At 44.7% G+C, this 19,625-nt stretch overlaps 1 protein-coding gene and 1 long non-coding RNA gene across 7 annotated transcripts in view; one reads left to right on the plus strand and one right to left on the minus strand.

The window, feature by feature from the left end:
- Positions 1-1,528: 1,528 nt before the first annotated feature.
- Positions 1,529-19,428, minus strand: LOC141989064 (uncharacterized). Of its 6 annotated transcripts, none has more exons than XR_012639904.1 (4): positions 19,251-19,428; positions 17,560-17,632; positions 3,755-3,884; positions 1,529-3,243 (listed from the first exon to the last, which is right to left on the minus strand). It is a non-coding gene; the product is annotated as an uncharacterized LOC141989064 (long non-coding RNA). The 6 variants fall into 6 exon arrangements; XR_012639903.1 differs by lacking the exons at positions 17,560-17,632; positions 19,251-19,428 and adding exons at positions 5,577-5,673; positions 18,989-19,065; XR_012639905.1 differs by lacking the exon at positions 19,251-19,428 and adding an exon at positions 18,989-19,050.
- ACER3 (alkaline ceramidase 3) overlaps positions 19,160-19,625 on the plus strand; it is a 78,241-nt gene continuing 77,775 nt past the window's right edge. Inside the window, exon 1 of the mRNA XM_074955301.1 lies at positions 19,160-19,309. Within this exon, the coding sequence (XP_074811402.1) occupies positions 19,207-19,309 (103 nt within the window). The 5' untranslated portion in view covers positions 19,160-19,206. The remainder of the gene's footprint in view (positions 19,310-19,625) is intronic.

Consider the following 19,625-nt stretch of genomic DNA (forward strand, 5'->3'; position numbering starts at 1 on the left):
TTCCACCTTTTCAAGAGGTTTCCACCTTTGTCTCAAACACAGAAAAGTGTCATGAAAATTTAATACCCTCAAAGTGTTTGCTCAGACTTGCATTTAAAATTTATTTTGGTTTAATTTTATACACTTTTCTTTTATGGTATGTTAAAGGAAAGCAGTGGTTGTTAACATTTGTGCTTCTAAACAGTTAACGAATTGGTATCACAAGCAAATTAACTCTAAAAAGCTTGATTAAAAATTCTGTTATTAACTCTTTTGCTAAAACAGAGTGCTCTGCAGGGGAAAGCCATCCACCTTCTCACAGAAGATTGTGAGCATCTATTTAAGCAATTAACCATTACATTTAGTATAAAATATTATGCATCCGATGAAGTGAGCTGTTGCTCACGAAAGCTTATGCTCAAATAAATTTATTAGTCTCTAAGGTGCCACAAGTACTCCTTTTCTTTTTGCGAATACAGACTAACACGGCTGCTACTCTGAAACCTATATAGCTTGTGTCATAAAAAACTTGGTCCCCATCATATTGTAAGCAAACTAAGTTAATATGTGTGTTAAATGTGGGTTACTAAAAACAAGAAGAAATGTAAAACAATAAAAAAAAAACTAACTAATTGAAGATGTTTAAAATATCACACTACAAAAACGCCAAAAAATATCAGTATACAGTTACACACACCCACACACCCCAAAAAAAGAAAAATGATGGGCTTTATAAATGAGACTGGTCAACTACACCTCAGTCTACCATATATAAACAATTAAGTTCACAAATCAGCTAAAAACCACTAGCTGAACCAGGGTTAAACTGTCATTTAATTTGAATTTAGCTACTGTGTAAAAGTAACTGTATCATTACTGTATTTTTGCTGTACTGTTGTATTATAGCTGTACAACGTTTACCATGTGCATAACTGTTTAAACACCACACAGGTAAAAAACACCACACAAATAGCAGTGAACAACACGAAGGCAAGGAAAAAAACAAACTGGTAAAAAAAAATTAAGTTACATGGTAACTACAAATTGGGTAAACAAATTCCCTGGTAGTACCAGTCACAATCTGGGGTGAGTGACACTTCATCCTAAGTGAGGCACATGTTATTAAAACAATCTTGTTCAGTCTCCGGGTACCAACACTAAATCCTGATACAGGAATATTGATTACTATCCATTCAGTAGGTCATCTGGAAGACAGCATCCATATGAAACAACAGGATCTACGTCCGTTACTGGTGTATCACAGAGCAATGCAACCAATGGAACAGGGAAGCAAGCTGTTCCTGTTCCCTGTCCCATGAAGCTTACCAAAGGGTAACAACCAGCAGTACAGGTAACCTATAACTTTTTCTCTGGCGACCCACTTGAAGAAAATTGTTGATGCCTGCAACCCATCTGAGCTGGGGATGAGGGGCTTGGGTGTGGGAGGGGGCTCAGGGCTGGGGCAGAGAGTTGGGGTGAGGGCTGCGGGGTGGGGCTGGGGATTGGGGCACGGGGTTGGGGCGCAGGCTTACCTGCAGTGGCTCCCAGTCAGCGGCACAGTCACAGTGCAGAGGAGGGGTTCCCGCCTATCCTGTGCCCCAGAAGCGGCCAGCAGGTCTGGCTCCTAGGTGGGAGGTGCACAAGTGTCTCCATTCGGCTCTTGCCCGCAGGCACTGCCCCCCCAGCCCAGCCAATGGGAGTGCAGAGCCAGTGCTCGGGGCGGGGTAGTGCCCAGAGCCCCGTGGCCCCCCTGCCTTCGAGCCGGACCTGCTGCTGGCCGCTTCCAGGATGCAGTGTGGTGTCAGAACAGGTAGGGACTACTCGTTTTTACTGCCCAGCCACTAGGGTCCCTGGATGCTGAGCAAGGCGACCCAGTGCCTTGCATTCTGCGACCCAGTACTGGGTCGCGACCCGAACTTTGAAAACCACTGACCTAGAATATGATAGGACAGTACTGTGTAGTAATTAAAGACAAGACAAGACATTTATGTATAAAGGCCTTGTTTGTAATGTCACTACTGCATATTTCTTTTACTTCTCATATACATAGCACTGTGAAACACACTGTAATAATGCCTATCCCAGTAATTCAAAACACTCAACCTGCTACTACTACTAATAATAATACAGGTGGTAACTGTAATTACCCTAATAGGAATGTGTTGCGCTCTGTGGCACCAAAGTAAAAGAGCCAGACTACAATAAATTTAAAAAATTGTTATGCTTGAATATAAGGTGGTGTCATATGTACACATACATAATATGGATATGGTGTATTACATCATGTCCATGTTATTCATATGTATTAATTATCTGGAAATGCCCCAAAGGCTCAATCATGAGTACATTCCTCAATCAAATCCTGGGCCTAACATTCCCAGGCCCACCATAAGGGACTAAACACAATTGGCAAATAAAATCTGTCCAGAAGTCATACAAAGAAATGTGCAGACCAAGGGACAAATGGAGCATTAATGTATAAATCGTAGGACTGGAAGGGACCTCGAGAGGTCTTCTAGTCCAGTCCCCTGCACTCATGGCAGGACTAAGTATTATCTAGACCATCCCTGACAGGTGTTTGTCTAACCTGCTCTTAAAAATCTCCAGTGATGGAGATTCCACAACCTCCCTAGGCAATTTATTCCTGTGTTTAACCATCCTGAAAGTTACAAAGTTTTTCCTAATGTCCAATCTAAAAATCCCTTGCTGCAATTTAAGCCCATTGCTTCTTGTCCTATCCTCAAAGGTTAACAACAACAATTTTTCTCCCTCCTCCTTGTAACTACCTTTTATGTGCTTGAAAACTTATGTCCCCCCTCAGTCTTCTCTTTTCCAGATTGAAAAAACTGGGTTTGTTTAATCTTCCTCATAGGTCATGTTTTCCAAACCTTTAATCATTTTGGGTGCTCTTCTCAGGACTTTCTCCAGTTTGTCCACATCTTTACCAGTTGTAGCATTGGGAAGCTTTCCTTCTTTGGAAGATTTTTGCAAGAGGTGCATCAGTAGCCATCTTTTGTAACTTCAGTAAATGGAAAACTTCAACAAACATTGGGAACTGCCTTTAGGTTTTGGAGACACTGTTTAAGTAGGTAGCCGTATTTGTGCTTCAGGCTGTTCAGATGTTAATATACTGTGTGAACTTCCAGATGTCATGTTGGTATATTCTTCATTCTTAGTGTGTTCTTCAGCTTGGTTGGTTTTTGAGGCCTTAGAGTGGAAAAATGGTTGCATTTGTTTTTGTCTTTTCATTTTCACTTTGATCTGCTACATATAAAACATATGAATAAATTAAATGCAAATTTAACATAAGGATAATGCAAATTACGCCAAAACACACAACAGTTATAGATTTCTAAAACAAAAAATATCAAACAATTTTGCCAGACCGATCAGCAAAGCCAGTGCTGACAAACTACATGAAAAGGCTGAAAAACACCAAGTCCCTAAGAAAGCCTTATAAGCCAATCACTGTCAAAACCAATTTTAGTAGTACTTAACGAGGCTGTTAAGAATGCTGGATACACAACACGGTTTATTTGAACAAACATGGCTGGTGCATCATACTTTCTATTCAAGCAAGAGATACCACACACTACAAACTGGAGGCCAATGTTAAGTGCATTGTCACTTGTTAATCTGGAAGTTGGATGCAAATGCTCACTATCTTTCTGCAAGAAACTCAGCTGACTGGTTAGAAGCATGTGGTACAACAGTGAAAGACTCAGCAGTTGAAAAAGTGAAGAACTCTTTCACCACATTCAAAAAATTTGCATACCTGGCTGATGAATGCACCAATGCAAATAGGCTTAAAGTAGTAAGTCATTGTCCACGTTATCTTGATGTCAGTGGTAAGCCAGCAGATGCATTTCTAGATGTTCAGGTTGTAGAAGACACATTGGCTGCATCTGTGACAACCCACATCTTAGAGTTAAATGCTTGTAAATTGAACCTACCTCCACTCTCACTGTCTCACCCTTCATCTCCCCTCCCCCGTAAATTCAGGGGGAGGGGAAAACAATTTAAATTCCTGGGGAAAACATTGGCTTCAACACAATTGTTATAGAAAAGCACATAGAAACCCAGAATTCAGTCACCGGGGATTTTCAGCAAGAATTGCACAGGGTCAACCTCCCCACAATCAAGTCCAAAAAGAACACGAGGAATAAACTTAATTCTTAAATACCAACTTTATAAACATAAAGAAACAGTAATAGCTTAAATTCTAATACAGAGCAAGGCTGCTTATTAATCTGCATATAGTAAATTCAGTTTGATCGAAACAGATCAGTCCTACAGAAACAGTTAGAAGTAACTCGGCACTCCAGAAGCTTAGGCTGTGTTCCCTGGAGTCTTTGTTCATCAACTTGATACGGTCTGCTGAGTCAAAAGCACTGCAACAACCTCTTCCCTCCTGTCTCCAGCTGGAACCCAGGAAGACTTTCTCCTCCTCCACTGCACTGTGGAATCACTCCATTAGCTAGTCAGCTAAGTTAATTAACCAACCAATCAGTATTAAGTGGATAAATGAAAAATCTGTTACAAGAAAAATAACAACCGAGAATAGCAAAATATAGACGACTCTTTTCCCATCATCACATTTAAATAAGAAAAGAGTTGGTAAACCATACTGGCTGAGACAATTTTAAAGAGTTTGGCTGAAATCAAACATTCAAGCTATACAATTAAAATGAAAAATAATTTTCCCTCCCAATCTCCGCTTTCCATAACTAACCCTGCCAGGGCTTCTCTGCGAGAAAGTTAACATCACTATCATTCTGCAAAATGCTTCAGAGTTAGGGGGAAACAGCCTGCTTAGTTTCTGTTCCTGTGGCTGAGCAGCTACTCTGACTAATTGACCTCAATGGAGTCTATTAGTCCAGCTACAGGGAGCCTATTGATCATGCCCAAAACTACCACACCCGATTCCAGAAACTTCTAGGTGTGGATGCTAATTGTGCATTGATCTGCCTAGCTACACTGAGCCAGATACAACTCATTCCTCCCCCGCTTCTCCTCTCAAGAAGAGATATCTCCCTTTTAGGCATGTGGGTTACAGTTACACTAAGAAAATACAGTAGAACCTCAGCGTTATGAACACCTCGGGAATGGAGGTTGTTCGTAACTCTGAAATGTTCGTACCTCTGAACAAAACGTTATGGTGGTTCTTTCAAAAGTTTACAACTGAACATTGTCTTCATACAGCTTTGAAATGTTACTAAGCAGACGAAAAATGCTGCTTTTAACATCTTAATTTGAATGAAACAAGCACAGAAACAGTTTACTTACCTTGTCAAATTTTTTAAAACTTTCCCTTTTTTCAGTAGTTTACGTTTAACACAGTACTGTACCGCACAGTATTTGCTTTTTTTGTGGGTTGGGTTCTGCTGTCTGCTTACTTCTGGTTCCAAATGAGGGATGCGGTTGACTGATCAGTTTGTAACTCTGGTGTTCGTAACTCTGAGGTTCTGCTATACCCAGGCTCTGTGTCACTGATTTTCCCTGCAGTAGGTAACTGACCTGCAAGGCCCTACCATCTGCTATGGCTCAGCAGACATGAGACACTGTTTTAAGCGCCTAAAATAGAAATCTGCTCTTACATTGTAGTGGCTTAGAGTAATCCTTACACCAATGGTTCCTCTTCTTGTTTTTGAGTTAGGATACAAGCAAGGGTTGTGGGATTGGGCCCAAATTTTCCTAGAAAACAAAACAGCTAAAAGTACACTTGAAAAAAAAAATCACGGTTGGCAGGCAAGGCCAATGAAAGAAGGAAGCGGTAGTTTTAGAAGCTGGTGTGAACAAAATACCAGGGGCCTTGCTAGGCAATTTCAGACAGTACTATAGACAGAGCAAGGTGTCAGTAGCTTCTGGTGATGATGCTTAAAGGCCAAAACAGAGAGACCAATGTGAACAGTGCAGCGATACCAACATGCAAAATAATTCTGCAGTGGGAGGGAGAGGGAAACAACTTGCAGAAGTGGAAAGAGGAAACAAGGAGAAAAGAGGTTGTGTTATAAAAATGGACAGAAAAGGGAATTTTATTAATGAGCTTTTCAAATGCATTGGCCACTATCATCCATTTGGCAGTCACAAGAAGATTATTCGGCCCCTGTCAGACAGGGAAGCAACTGGAGCTCCAATAGTCAGAAAATTGTTGCCAGCTGTCAGAGCTCCAAGCCATTAGAGGGCAATGGGCCAACATGAATCAGGCTGTCAAGAAATGCATTTGCTTGTCAAGAGATTAAGGGTCAGCCCTCCAAAGTGCTCAACAGGGGCTTGGCAACAGAAACAGAGAGAGACATACAAATACCCTAGAATCTAATTGTGGTGAGGACAGTGAGCAGAAAGGTTCTTTTTATAAGGAAATAGAAGGGGAAGGAAACTACTGAACTGTTACCCGTAAGAATCTGTTACAGTTTAGGCAGCCGCTTGTCATTAGTGAAATTGGACATGTGGTAACACATAGCACCTTTGATCTGATGAGCTCCATGTTACAAAAATTAACCAGTTAATCCTCAGAACACACTAGAGTTGCTGCTTAGCCCTCTGCCCAGTGGGCTGGTTCTGCTTTACAGCATGAACTGGAGGTTCAGACTGGTAGCTGCTTTCTTTGGAGGGGCAGGAATGAGAAGAAGTTGTAGAAAGAGGCAGATCTGAACCAGAGCCCATTGAGGCTGGCGTTTTCTTACTCTACATACCAGTCACAGCCCGAGTGCTCCTACATAAAGCCAGCCATGACCTGATCTGAGATGAGGCATCAGCCTGTGCATGTATAAGCAAACAGGTATTGGATAATTCTCCAAGTCCTATGGTAAAGTATAGCTCAGCAGCCAATTTATAGCATAGCCCTAGAGAAAAGTTCAGTCCCACCTGTTAGCAGCAATAGGAACAGGACTGAGAACACTTGCTCGTTTCATCTCACTTTTCAGTTGCTGGAGACTTAGACTTGAATTTGAACCCCTAACCTAAAGGTGACAGTCTCTGTATCCAATTACCCATCCCCTGAGCCATCCAAATTCCGTTTTTTAATGTGAATCCATGAAGGAGTCTTTTCATTTAAACAATTATTCGCTCTCTGTTCCACCCACCCCCATAAAATTCGGAGTGACAGCGGAGCAGTGCTATATGCTGTCCACGTGTACAGCAAATGCTGCTTTTCTTCCTGCAGCATCTGCAGAAAATGTAGGGATAGTGTAGGCACCCTTTACTAGAGGGGCCTCTGAACTTTATTGACAGTGTGAGGGGAAAAGCCTGTGTGATGTAATCTAGCCTTAGAGACCACAACTCCCATGGTGCCTTGGGGAAAGAGGTAGAGACGTCCTGGTGCAGGGAGAGCCAGCGGTGGACTGTGTTTTGGGGAAAGGAATGAGATTGGTGGTGTGGAGCTCTGTCCAGACCAGGCGCTGCTGCTAGGAAGCCAGAAGCTGCTGCCGAGAGCAGGGAGCCTCAGAGGCTGTTGGTGGCTTCACTGAGTCAGAGCAGAGACTGTTGCTGTGCCTGGAGCTGACTGAGCTGGGCCTGCAGTGAAGGACGGTGAGTAACCCCCACGCTGGTTTGGAAAAGTGCTTGTAAGGGAAGGGGCACAGCAGAGAGTCTGAGTCTGAGGAGAGGCAGAGTGATCTTCCCACCGAACCAGGGCCCAGAGCTGCTGGCATTTGGTGGAGCCGGCTCCAGTCATCAGAGGGGTTGTGCAGCTTGTTGCCTTGGCTGGACTGATACACAGACCCAACAGAGCGCTGACTCCAGCTGCAGGTCATCCAGCGCGCCCACGCAGGCAAGCGTCTCGGACTCTGAAATCCAGAGGAGTGTGCACTGCGGGGTGGGGTAAATGGTGGCAGTGTAAATGCCAGTTACATAGGTTTCATTTATTACTGTATCCTATATTTGTTAGTTGATTTTATTTAACTGCCCCCTGTGGATTTAAATTAATAGTGACATATAATCTTAGACAGTTATACTCTGATTTTTGAAGTTGTTAAGTAAAGGTGTGTTAACTTTAATTTAAGCATATTGGATGTATATTATTTATAATTGGTATTTGAGTTACACCCATGCCACAGATTATATTATTATTTATTATTAGAATGGGTTTATTGCTGGAGGTTCCCAAGGCACACCACTGAGTGTGTACAGATGCCAGTCAGGTGGAGGCACTGCCAATTTTAAATTCCTTTAGGAATAAAGGGACTCCAGCAGAGGGGTGGATAGAGGATTCCCACCTAACTAACAGCACCACTGGGATACTCAGGATCTTCTTTAATGTCATAGAATCATAGAATATCAGGGTTGGAAGGGACCTCAGGAGGTTTATTGTTTATTGAGAAGGTGTTTGATCTGGTGAAAAAATGATGCATAGTGAAAGAGAGTGGCTTGGAGACTGACGAATGTAAGAGGGAATACAAGGAACTGAGTAGACCGATTCAAAGGCAGACTAGATGAGACAAGCAACTATATAAAGGCAAATGTGTGAAATTTGAGAATTATAAAGAGCAATAACACAAGTTAGGTTTACAGCGGTCAGATTTCTTACTGAAAAGTTTTCTCTGCAATCTGATATAATGAAAGATTACGATGGCAGAGTTCTCACTGACGATGATGATATTGAACACAGATGGCGAGATTACTATGCTTATCTGCATGACTCAGAGCCACTTAGAGCACAGTATGACAGAAACGAGAGTACGGAGTCAGATCCATCAATCCTGCAAGAGGAAATGGTATATGCTATTATGAAAATGAAGCCTGGGAAAGCACCAGGGGTAGAAAACATACCAGCAGAATTGTTAAAAGTGATTTGGTGACTGTGGTATTGATCTCATGTGGAAAATTTGCAACCAAGTACGGATGACTAGAAATTGACCAGATGACTGGATAAAGGTAATCTTTCTGCCCTTACCAAAGGCGGGAGATATAACAAGGTGTAGTAACTATTGTGTCATCTCCTGGATATCACCTGTGAGCAAAATTGTACACAATCCTGGATCATATGAAGTAAAGGATAGATGCAGAACTACCACCACAAGTTGGTTTCAGACAGGGCCAGGCCAAACATAATCAAACTGTGACTATTCATCACATCACTGAAAAATGCAGTGTGTACAATCACCTATTGATTTATTGACTATTCAGTTAGTCAATGCCTTTTGAATAGTCAGTTATGCTAGTGGTGGTGTTCATAATTTCATTGCTTTGGATGAGACAATTTTGTGTCACTAGAGTAACTAGGGGTAGAAATTCTGGCTACTTAAGTAGAGCCTTAGCAGAAGATCAGCCCACCCAGCACCTTTGAAAGGTTTTGCTGCAATGCTGAAAATATTCTTGCTGGTTGGAATAGTTGGTGAGAATTGCCAACGTTGTCATGACGCTGGAGTGGATCAATTTCAGAAAGGAAAGAAAGCCAGTTAAGGTGAACCTTACTTACTTATTTTGATTGGTAACAAGTGCCTATCCATTGTTCTAGATGCTTTCACAGTGATTCCACAATATTATATGACTTATTGCTCTAGCTGCTGGTTGCCAGTGGCTCCCAGTGGCTACTGCAACAGCCAGGGGTCAGCTGGGTATAAGAGAGCCCCTGTTATGTCGTCTTTCCCCCAGCCAGGTCCCTAACGCCAGCCTCTGGGAGTGGGTTGGAGTAGGAGCTCTACAACACCAGAGGATCCCCCTCCAATGGGAAAATCATCCCCTTCCCAGCTGTACAAATGGCCTTAAAGCAGGGGAGAATCTGGCCTTATATTTCTAAGCACATTCTATTCACCAGGCGCCCTAAAACAGAGATGGGCTTTGTAGCCTGTTCAGAAAGTTAACAAAGCAGAACTCTCCTGAACCAAGGGGGAATTGAGTTCGAGAGTCCCGTAGTTATCCACATCATACAGTTTGCTTGGGTATTGAGAACGCCACCATAGAATGATTGACCCCCAAACAGAGGCTCACTGCTCAGCAGCAGAACAGTAAAGCATATTGGGATTTCATTTCTAAGATCAGGTCAATACTGCAAACTGTTGTGAGCAAGCTATGTTGGTCAGGCATGTGATGAGGTAGGCTCTGTGATCAACACTGCTATGCTAACAAAAGCCCATAGAGTAGACAGTTACACCAGCAAAACTGTGCTTTTGCCAGTATATCTTATTTTGCTGGGGTGCGGGGGGAGGAGGGGAAACTGGAATAAGCTCTAATGGTGCTGGCATAAGCTGTGTCCATACTGGAAGCACTCTGCTAGCTTAGTATACCAGTGTAGCTAAACTGGCAAAGTGCTCCTAGTGTAGACCTGGCCTAAAAGACTGACAGTTTCAGCCTTTATCTTACAACCTGCTGATATCTAAAATGTGAGGAACCGTACAGCCATATTCAACATTCCTATGGGAGTAGGTGTGGCTTGGAATCATAAGTGAAACATTAATTATATGCTACACCTGATGTAACACTAAACCCTGGTCCAATTGAATTCAATAGCAACATTCTCTAGGATTTCAGTGGGACAAGGTTTAGGTCAGTATATAAAACAGCCATATTAGAAAAGGGTAAATAATTTAAATGGTTGAGTTAAACAAGATACTGAGCTAAATGGGTTCTCTGCTTTCCAATTCAGAGCTCTTCATAAAAGATTAGGTTTGGAATAGCCTTCAGGAAGTCATCTAGTCCAACCCCCTGCTCAAAGCAGGACCAACCCCAACTAAATCATCCCAGCCAGGGCTTTGTCAAGCAGGGCCTTAAAAACCTCTAAGGATGGAGATTCCACCACCTCTCTAGGTAACGCATTCCAGTGCTTCACCACCCTCCTAGTGAAATAGTGTTTCCTAATATCCAACCTAGACCTCCCCCACTGCAACTTAAGACCATCGCTCCTTCTTCTGTCGTCTGCCACCACTGAGAACAGCCTAGCTCCATCCTCTTTGGAACCCCCCTTCAGATAATTGAAGGCTGCTATCAAATCCCCCCTCACTCTTCTCCTCTGCAGACTAAATAAGCCCAGTGCCCTCCGCCTCTCCTCATAGGTCATGTGCTCCAGCCCCCTAATCATTTTCATTGCCCTCCGCTGGATTCTGTCCAATTTATCCACATCCTTTCTGTAGTGGGGGGCCCAAAACTGGACACAGTACTCTAGATGTGGCCTCATCAGTGCCGAATAGAGGGGAATAATCACTTCCCTCGATCTGTTGGCAACACTCCTACTAATGCAGTCCAATATGCCGTTAGCCTTCTTGGCAACAAGGACACACTGTTGACTCATATCCAGCTTCTCATCCGCTGTAATTCCCAGGTCCTTTTCTGCAGAACTGCCGCTTAGCCAGTCGGTCCCCAGCCTGTAGCAGCGCATGGGATTCTTCCATCCTAAGTGCAGGACTCTGCACTTGTCCTTGTTGAACCTCATCAGATTTCTTTTGACCCACTCCTCCAATTTGTCTAGGTCATTCTACCCTACACCTACCCTCCAGCACATCTACTTCTCCCCCCATCTTAGTGTCATCCGTGAACTTGCTGAGGGTGCAATCCATCCCATCATCCAGATCATTAATGAAGATGTTGAACAAAACCAGCCCCCGGGAATGACCCCTGGGGCACTCCGCTTGATACCAGCTGCCAACTAGACATCGAGCCGTTGATCACTACTCATTGAGCCCGACAATCTAGCCAGCTTTCTATCCACCTTATAGTCCATTTATCCAATCCGTCAGGAAAAAGTGAAGTCACAGAAACTGCTGGGGAAATTGGAGAGTGTCTCTTTAATTCCTCTACAGCAGTGGAACACTGTCTGCTGACAAGGGTGGGTGTGCTTGAAGCCAGCTCTTACCCAGAGGCTACAGACAGGCTTTTCTTCAAGGGGGATGGGAGCATTTTGCCTGACAGTAGGAAGTCTGTCCAGATTGCTGGCTGCCAGGAAGCATAGGCGCCGACTTCTGTTGGCGCCGGTGGGTGCATGCTTTTTTGGAAAAATCTTTGGTACAGACTAGGAGTGGGAACAAGAAAGTCCTATGAGAATACTGCCTCTCAATTAGTACCCGTAGACAGGCTTAGAGATTGGCACAGCAGGGAAAGCATAACCAATCTAGACTGCTATGTGGAAGGGGAAACTGAGACACACCGCCTCATGGCATTGATGGCTAAATGCCAAGACACCTACACGTTAAAAGATATTGACATCTGCATTATGTACACAGTGCTACACACCACAGTGTTTTCAGGCAACCTGGAAACAGAAACCCAGACATTGCAAAAGCACCTATGGATAACTTTGCAGTGTTTGGCAACACTTGGAGGCTGTATAACCAAAGCCAAAAAGGGATTTTAGGTATACTGCCTCCCCATTGGTCAGAGACCACCCCTCTGGCAGTAATCTCAAGGGGAAGGTGTGACATTTCACTGCATATTATTCATGAAAATATGCTTATGATATTAATATGACATAACTGAGATATACTTTATGCAAGATGGCTCATGTGAGATATCATTGGAAAGGTTAGGATTTACTGAATGTGATTATCCAATTTGTACACCTGCATCATTTCTGTATCTGAAGTTAGGACTATTAACTCTATATCTGTATTTCAAGTGTCACCCCCAACTAGCCCTTCAGGTACAACGATAGAATGGAACAACAATGGAAAAGACAAACTGGGGTAATGGACCATTAGCGGAGACAATGGACTGTGAAGGAGCTTAGTCTTCCTATGGATGCTGGAGACAGCCTACAAGCAATGGCTGCCACAGCCATGAAGACATGGGTCCGAGTTACCAGGTACTGGATACCCCTCCTCCCCTTTTGGAATGCCAGTGGTTTTCCACTAGAAGACAAAGGGTTCCCGCCTTACTCAAGAGCTATATCAGGCAGGGGAGTGACATCATCATGGTTCTCCTCTGCCTCCCCACCCAAAGAGAAACTGAAAAAACACCTGGAAGCAAGAACTGAACTGAGGGGAGAAGGGTTGAACCCAAACTGGAAGGGCGTCCAGCTTATGAGGAGTAATAACTGAGGTTTTAAGCTGGAGACCAGTGTATCTGCCTTTCAAGACTGTCTGTAATCTGCCTGCAGCAATATCTTGGGTGAGAAATTACTGTTTGTAAGCAATTTCTTTAGTGAAACAAGCCTAGTTTGCGTGTTTGGTTTTATTTGCTTAGTAATCTGCTTTGTTCTGTTTGCTACTCCTTGTACCACTTAAAATCTGACTTTTATAGTTGTTAAACTTTGTTTTGTTTATTATTAAACCCAGTTTCTGTAATTTCTAACTGGGGGGCGGGGGCAAGAAGTTGTGTATATCTTCCTCCACATTGAGGGCGGAGGCAGATTTCATAATATACCTTTGGGTCTGCACTCCAAGGGAGGTGGGATACCTGAATGCTGGGGCAAGTCCCTTAAGATGAGCCTTCTCAGTGTCTGTTCTGTTCTGCAGTTGGGTGTGGCCCTGCCTGTGTGTGCTGGAGGAGGCTTAACAGCTTGGCTCAGCAAGACAGGTAAAAAGGGTGCCCAGGCTCGCATAACAGGCGGGCTCAGTGATATCTCAGCACATCAGGTGCCATCCTAAGGGAGGGAACCCATCACATTGAGTACTTCAGCTTTTTCCACATCATCTGTCACTAGGTTGTCTCCCCCATTCAGTAAGGGTCCCACACTTTCCCTGACCACCTTCTTGTTGCTAACATACCTGTAGAAACCCTTCTTGTTACCCTTCACATCCCTTGGTAGCTGCAACTCCAGTTGTGTTTTGACCTTCCTGATTACATCCCTGCATGCTCGAGCAATATTTTTATACTCCTCCCTAGTCATCTGTCCAAGTTTCCACTTCTTGTAAGCTTCCTTTTTGTGTTTAAGCTCACTGAAGATTTCTCTGTTAAGACAAGATAGTCACCTGCCATATTTGCTCTTCTTTCTGCACATCGGGATGGTTTGTTCCTGCGCCCTCAATAAGGCTTCTTTAAAATACAGCCAGCTCTCCTGGACTCCTTTCCCCCTCATATTAGCCTCCCAGGGAATCCTGTCTATCAGTTCCCTGAGGGAGTCAAAGTCTGCTTTTCTGAAGTCCAGGGTCCATAATCTTCTGCTCTCCTTTCTTCCCTTTGTCAGGATCCGGAACTCGACCATCTCGTGGTCACTGCTGCCCAGGTTGCCACCTACTTCTACTTCCCCTACCAATTCTTCCCTGTTTGTGAGCAGCAGGTCAAGAGGAGCATGGCCCCTAGTTGGTTCCTCCAGAACTTGCACCAGGAAGTTGTCCCCAACACTCTCCAAAAACTTCCTGGATTGTCTGTGCACTGCTGTATTGCTCTCCCAGCAGATGTCTGGGTGATTGAAATCCCCCATGAGAACCAGGACCTGTGATCCGGAAACTTCTGTTGTCCAAAGAAAGCCTCGTCTACCTCATCCTCTTGGTCTGCTGGTCTGTAGCAGATACCCACCACCACATCACCCTTGTTGCTCTCGCCTCTAAACGAAACCCAAAGACTCTCAACAGGCTTTTCTCCAGTTTCATACTGGAGCTCTGAGCAATCATACCGCTCCCTTACATACAGTGCTACGTCTCCACCTTTTCTCCTTGCCTGTCCTTCCTGAACAGTTTAAACCCATCCATGACAGTGCTCCAGTCATGTGAGTTACCCCCCTGCAAGTCTCTGTTGTTCCAGTCACATCATAGTTCCTTGACTGTGCCAAGACTTCCAATTCTTCCTGCTTGTACATGAGTTTGACTATTAATTCTCCTAATTCTCCTTTCAATTACATTGGTATAAATTAGAAATAATTCCATTAAATTCAATGGAGTTACACAAGTGTAAAGCCTGAGTACACGAGAGAAGAATTAGGCCCTTAATCCACTAGACTATATAGCCTTTGGTTAAGCATGCAAATTTTCAGGTGTTAAATTAGCAACAGAAGCCTATTGTTCACTCTGTGTACTAAAAACAATGAGGGTTACAAAGGAGAATTGATTATTTAATGGCTTCAAAGTTCAAGCAAGTTGTATTCAGATTGAGATCTGTGTATGAAAGTGTCATGCAAAATAGGATGTAATTTACAGTGTGTTTTGCTTTTTCAATAATAAATTAAAGTTAATGCTTTACATTTGGAAATGCTTTTCATCTGAGGAAAGTATTATAAATAATTATTGTGTGGCTTTTTAAACTTGTGGGAAGATTTTCAAAAGCACAAGGGGCAGTCAGGCACCTAACTTCCTTTGAAAGTCAATGGGATTTTGACTTATAATTACCATTTTTGCCTTCAGAAAACTCTCCCTTCACTTTCTGAGTCTAATTTGAGAGTGTTTCTGGTTTTACAACCCCTGGGCCAGATCCTCAGCTGGTGTAATTCAGCGTAGGTCTATTGAAGTTAATAGTAGCTATGCCAAGTTATACATGCTGAGGATCTGGTTATCTGCCTTTACTTCCTATTTGAAAGGCAAGGGGACGGCTTTATATTTCTCAGCCTGTATCAGAGTAGTCCCAGGAAAGACAGCACCCAACTGCTAGGCTCAGACTTGGCTGTGAGAAAGTAAATGCCCCCTGTGATGGGTTCCCAGGGTGCAACCTAAAACTAGGGTACCACTAAGCCCACTGTTTTACCTCTCATACTGTGATGCTGTGACAAGCTGCAAATCTCTCCAGGTACTGCACTTACAAAGACATCCACCAGCAGGGATGCACCCAGCTGAATTACATGAATGCTTTTGCCAGCCACTCATGAACCAACAATAGAGAGGCTCCAGCCAATTTCCCCCAGCTCCCCAGCTTTGCACCCCTGAGTTGTACTGTCTTGCCCTGGTCAGAAGCCTGACCAGTGTAAATTTATAACCCAGTCCGCCCCTCCCTCAATGTAGAGAGGACATGCACCAGCTGTTGTTCCTGAGCAGATTTCCCAATCACTTCAAGCAAAACACCCTGTTTTGAGTAAAATATAAAACAGATTTATTAACTACAGATAGATTTTAAGTGATTATAACTAATAAGTGTACAGATCAAAGTTGGCTATCTAAGAAATAAAAGTAAAATCACAATCTGAGTTATATAAACTAGATAGGATTTCAATCAGGCAGTGTCTCCCCCTGGTAGATAATACAAGCAGGTTACAGATCTTCCATACATAGGCTGGAATTCTCTTCCAGCCTGAAACCACCTCCCCAGTTCAGTCTTTCCCCTCCAGATATGTTTCCAGATGTTGAGTTGTGGGGGGTGAGAGGTCAAGTGATGATGTCACTTCCCCTCTTTTATAGCTTCATTTAGCTTGCTGAAAAGAGGCTTTGCTATGACATGCGTCAAGCAGTTTCCATTGTCTATGTGCTATCTCTGAGAAGTCTCCATTGTATGTGATTCTTGGGATAGATCTTGGGGGTATGGAGTCCTTTAACAGCCCATCAGTGTGTCTGGCTCCTCCTTTGTTGCACCTGAAAGGCTTGTTGTGAGTGTTCCCAACCTTACAACATATTTCAGTAACATACACACAGCAAAACTTCATAACTTCACATACAATCCAACAGGATATTAATATACAACAGATAAAAACTTTTAAAATAATATCTCACAAGGCATACTTTGTGCAAAATATAGCATAATTACATGACAGTGGTGAATACAGGGGTTCTAGGGTGCAGCTTTGAAGCACAGCATGCCGCAAACCCCTAAAATGTCTGCTTTGAGAAGGTTGGTAGAGTGTACCCCCTTCTGTTGGAGGGATGTAGGGATAGTGGCTTCAAAGGCAATAGGGGTCAATTGGGGAGGGAGAAATGAACTACTAGTAGAAACCTAGGCCAAGATCTGAGTGAGCTGAAGGTGGTGGATACAGGGTTGATTCTGTTCTTACACTGCTCTAAATCAGGAATGACTTCAATGAAGTCAGTGTAGTTATTCTAGTTGTACACTAGTGTAACAGATCAGAATGGAGCCCAGTGCATGGGTAAGTGCCTCTGCCTTAGGGGCTTCTGGCCCACTGCTTAGCATTGCCTCCTTCCTTGATTGATTGCAGCGCTTGGCAGGCTTCTTTCTCCTGCTCCTGATGCTGATAGCTGTGGCCATCACTTGGTCATAAATATCAGAGGGATTCCCAACAGCTGCTCAAGTTCCAGAGAACCCCTGGAATTGAAACCTATGAACCTATCACCCACTTCCACAACCATTGCCAAAACCACATACTGCAGCTCTTGTCAAGGGGCCGGCTTTTACAGAAACCTGTGACCATCCCGTCTGCAGCTGATGGGTTTGTGCTCTATTAGTAGATATTTTTATTGGCATATTGCTCATTCTTTACATCCTTCCCATATTTAATATTAAATTTGTAAAGTAGATGGTCTGTACGGTACTTGTTTCTTTAATTGGTTTCCAAATTGCAAGCAGAATTTCAGATTTTACAGAGATTTTTTTTTTCTAAGTTTCACATCTATGCTGAAAAAGTCCTGTCTAGAGCCTCACTAAGAACAGGTTGGACAAACACGTGTCAGGGATGGTCTAGGTTTACTTTGTCCTGCCTCAACACAGGGTATTGGACTTGACTTCTTGAGGTCCCTTTCAACCCTACATTTTTATGATTCACATCCTTACTGTGTGAACAATATGAAATCAAAAACAAAACTGATAAATCTGTGCTATATTTGCAATCAACATCACCTTCCAATATATTGAACTTCCACAAGTCAAGAAGCTGAAATGCTTCAACCAGGCTATACTCCTCCATCAGGGTCTGCAGGTAGAAGTCAATAAATCAGATGTTTTTGAAAATCCCACCCTTAGGTGCCTAAATATAGATCTGGGAGTCTATTTTTGAAAAATCTGGCATGTATATATAAAAGTTTGCAATAACATTAATGTATTGAAAGTCTAAATACTTTTAATTGTTAACATTGAAGCAATTATGTTTTGAAGCCACAAACATTTTATGCCCCTAAGAAATGCTTATCCCACTATAAAAAATACACAAATAGTTACTATTCATGTGAGTCAAGGTATGTGCCTGCTTATGTGTTTGCATCTACTCTAGGAACAGAGACTGAGTTTAAGTTTGGTTTAGCTAGCCTAGACAAACCTTAAAGCATCTACTCATTTATTTAGCTTATGAGTGAATTGCTCAATTATGTGGAGGGAAAGGTTCAAATATTAGAAGGGGGATCCCTGGAACTGAACCTGGGGAAGATGAAGCTAAATTGTAGAAGGAGGTGAGAGGTGAAATTAGTGTTTTACTTAAAAAGAGAGAAAAGGAAACAAAGATGAATAATAAGATGTGCCTACGAGGTCTGTGTGAATGAAGCCCTATACCTGTATGCAGCCCTACTGAAATCAATGGGGATCCTCACTGGCCCTGGGGTATACCCCAATAGAGATCATTGCTGGACTGGGTCTGTACTTGTATGTTGTATCCCTTCCCTGCTTTGTCTTTTTAGATTATATGCTTTTTGGGGCAGGGATTGGCTTCCTCAGTGCTTGCAAATCAGTTGGTATATTTTGGGTGCTAATGTAATATAAACAGTAATAACTAAAGGAAAAGCTTGTATAAGGTGAGCAGGAGTGATACCGCAAATCCAGGAAAAGCCCCAAATTGCTTCTGCCAGCCCCCCAAACCTTCCCTCCCTTAGCCCCAAACCTCTGCTTCTGCCAGCCCCCCAAACCTTCCCCCGTCCCGCCCCCAGCTCCCCAAACCTCTGCTTCTGCCAGCCCCCCAAACCTCCCCCCTTCCCGCCCCCCAAACCTCTGCTTCTGCCAGCCCCCCAAACCTCTGCTTCTGCCAGCCCCCCAAACCTTCCCCCGTCCCGCCCCCAGCCCCCCAAACCTCTGCTTCTGCCAGCCCCCCAAGCCTCCCCCCTTCCCGCCCTCGGCCCCCAAACCTCTGCTTCTGCCAGCCCCCCAAACCTTCCCCCCATCATGCCCCCCAAACCTCTGCTTCTGCCAGCCCCCCAAACCTTCCCTCCCTTAGCCCCAAACCTCTGCTTCTGCCAGCCCCCCAAACCTTCCCCCGTCCCGCCCCCAGCCCCCCAAACCTCTGCTTCTGCCAGCCCCCCAAACCTCGCCCCCGGCCCCCCAAACCGCGCTGCCGCCCACGAACCGGCCCCGGCGGGTCACAGTCGCTGCTCCCCGACCGGCGCGGACGCGCTGCAGGCCGCAGCCGGTCGCCCTGGCAACGAGCGGGGCGACCGGCTGTGGCCCCGGCGGCCCCGCCCGGGCTCGGCCTGTGGGCGGAGCCACCTCCCGCCTCCGCTTCGGCCCGCGCCGCGCAGTGAGCGTTCGGGCCCGGCCGCGGTCGCACGCAGGCAGCGCTGCGCCATGGCTCCCGCCGCCGACAGGGCCGGCTACTGGGGCGCGCCCACCTCCACCCTGGAGTGGTGCGAGGAGAACTACGCCGTGTCCTTCTACGTCGCCGAGTTCTGTGAGTGCCGGCGGGCCAGCCCGGTGCAGGCCCACCCAGGGCCCTGCCTCCCTTCCCGCCGAGCCGGGCTGCCCGCTCCCCGCCATGCCCGGGGGTGGCTTCCTCCCTCCTCCTGCATGTGGGCCAGGAGCCCGGGCAAGGCTCGGGAGCAGCCCCCTCGAGCCCCAGTGGGAAGGGGGAGACGGGCCCGGCAGCCCCTTGTTCCCCAGCTCCCCGCTGTAAGGGGAGAAACTGGCGGCCCCTGCCCCCGAACTCGTGGCCCCGGCCTCGGGGGTGGTGTAAACGGATCCCCTGTTATGCCAGAGATGCGTCCCGG

Source organism: Natator depressus, chromosome 1 (assembly GCF_965152275.1).
Source record: "Natator depressus isolate rNatDep1 chromosome 1, rNatDep2.hap1, whole genome shotgun sequence".
NCBI classification, from domain to species: Eukaryota; Metazoa; Chordata; order Testudines; family Cheloniidae; genus Natator; species Natator depressus.